Source organism: Sphaeroforma arctica (assembly GCF_001186125.1).
Source record: "Sphaeroforma arctica JP610 unplaced genomic scaffold supercont1.968, whole genome shotgun sequence".
NCBI lineage: Eukaryota > Ichthyosporea > Ichthyophonida > Sphaeroforma > Sphaeroforma arctica.
This window is the reverse complement of record NW_014039590.1, coordinates 24,086-26,011: the sequence shown is the minus strand read 5'-3', so window position 1 is coordinate 26,011 and position 1,926 is coordinate 24,086. Positions and strand designations below refer to the sequence as shown.

At 41.3% G+C, this 1,926-nt stretch overlaps 1 protein-coding gene across 1 annotated transcript in view; it reads left to right on the top strand.

The window, feature by feature from the left end:
* Positions 1-299: 299 nt before the first annotated feature.
* Positions 300-1,926, top strand: part of SARC_09483 (hypothetical protein) — a gene marked incomplete at both ends in the record, with an annotated part of 6,393 nt that continues 4,766 nt past the window's right edge. Inside the window, 2 exons of the mRNA XM_014296502.1 lie at positions 300-512; positions 886-1,120. Of these exons, the coding sequence (XP_014151977.1) occupies positions 300-512; positions 886-1,120 (448 nt within the window). The remainder of the gene's footprint in view (positions 513-885; positions 1,121-1,926) is intronic.

The following is a 1,926-nucleotide window of genomic DNA, read 5'->3' as shown; positions in this document are numbered from 1 at the left end:
AATATAAATTACATTGTACCCTATCGGGCCTATTATAAGCTCCAAGATTTTGGCGGGCCGATGTATAGTTTAGAAGTAGGCTTTATAGTAAATACATAATAATCCTAATATGTGTGCACGAACCACACTAATAAACACTATTTATCCACTGTATACTACACATATTATCTGTTACGTGTGCACTATACACATAGACACTATATACACTATACACATAGACACTGTACATATTGTATACAACCCATAAAACAACAATCAGTAGCTTTTCTTGCTGGTATATACGACCATATACAATCAACATGCACCAATGTATATGGGTACTGGCAGCACTGCTGTGCGCGATACCTGCCTTGACAGAGATATCCCCCGAGAATACTTCTACACACACGAATAACTGGGCTGTATTGGTGTGCACATCACGGTTCTGGTTCAATTATAGACACATTGCGAACACTCTGTCCTTCTACTACATGGTAAAGAAAATGGGTATTCCGGATAGTAATATAATACTGGTAAGGAGAACGATGAATGTACCTAAACGTACATCCAAGCGGTGCTAGATATCGCATGTCGAAGTAAACCCTCAGAATTGTGAATAGCTGGATTTCATTTGAAGTTATGCTTTAGTATGGCCATTGCCTTGTATATGTGCGTGGATGAATTTGAAATCATCTGTAAATACCTATATCAATACCTAGATGCGCACGAAAGTGCGTGCAGAATACATGTACGGGTACAGTAACATACACATATATATCTGTGTATAACTATACACACACACAAACCAAAGTATACACAAACACAAACACACACTGACCAGCATATTCTTTCATATGCACATGCCCTCACGCGCCGCGCTGTTTACAACCTCTACAACCGCCACAGATGCTGCCCGACGACATCGGCTGCAATCCTCGCAACCCCTTCCCAGCCCACGTGTTCAACAACGCAGCTCACAAACTCAACGTATATGGCAGTAATGTCGAGGTGGACTATCGAGGATACGACGTAAGCGTGGAGACCTTTATCCGTCTTATGACTGACAGGCTGCCCGTGGGCACCCCGCAGTCGAGACGACTACGTACGGACAAGGATAGCAACCTGTTGGTATTCCTTACTGGTATGTTGTGTTGTCCTGAGGGTGTGCATGTATTTCCTAATATTCTGAGATTTACAAGTATGTGTTATACGTTTGTGCGTGTGCGATTGTTTGCAACAGATGTGTGCATGTGTGGTGCGTTGTGTCGGCGGGTACATCTCAATCGGACCGTTCAAGCACGGACGAGAATAGCAACCTGCTTGTGACCTTTTCTGGCGTGTTGATCTGAGTGTGTGCATGTGTTGTGCATGTGGTTTTGCGATATACATGGATGTGATAAAGTTTTGCGTGGTTATTTGCATTTTGCATACGCGTGTGTAATATTTTCGTATGTATTTGCGTGTAATGTACGCGTTCGTATGTGCGAGTGATATGCACGTACGTATGTATGGTGGTTCGATATACATGTATTCATGTGTGTGTGATCTCCGTGATTGTGATACATAATGTATGTGTTTGTGTGTATATGGTGATGTGTGCATGTCTGTTTTTCAATTCCATCTTCCTTTCTGTAGTGTGTAGATATCCGCACCACCTTGATACATTTTGTAAACACGGACCAGATATAAATAGCAAGTCAGTAGTAATCAATGCGTTGATCGTTGCTGCCGCCTAGTTAATGATCGCCAAGCTTGCGTGTATTCCTGGTCAATCGGATCTGTGTGTGTATGCTTACATATTACAGCCATACGTTTGTGCTCGAGGATATGTATGTATGTGTATATGCATGTTTGGATATATGTATGTATGTATGTATGAACGTATGTAAGTAAGTATGTATGTATGTATGTATGTATGTATTTGTATACATACATACACACATATAT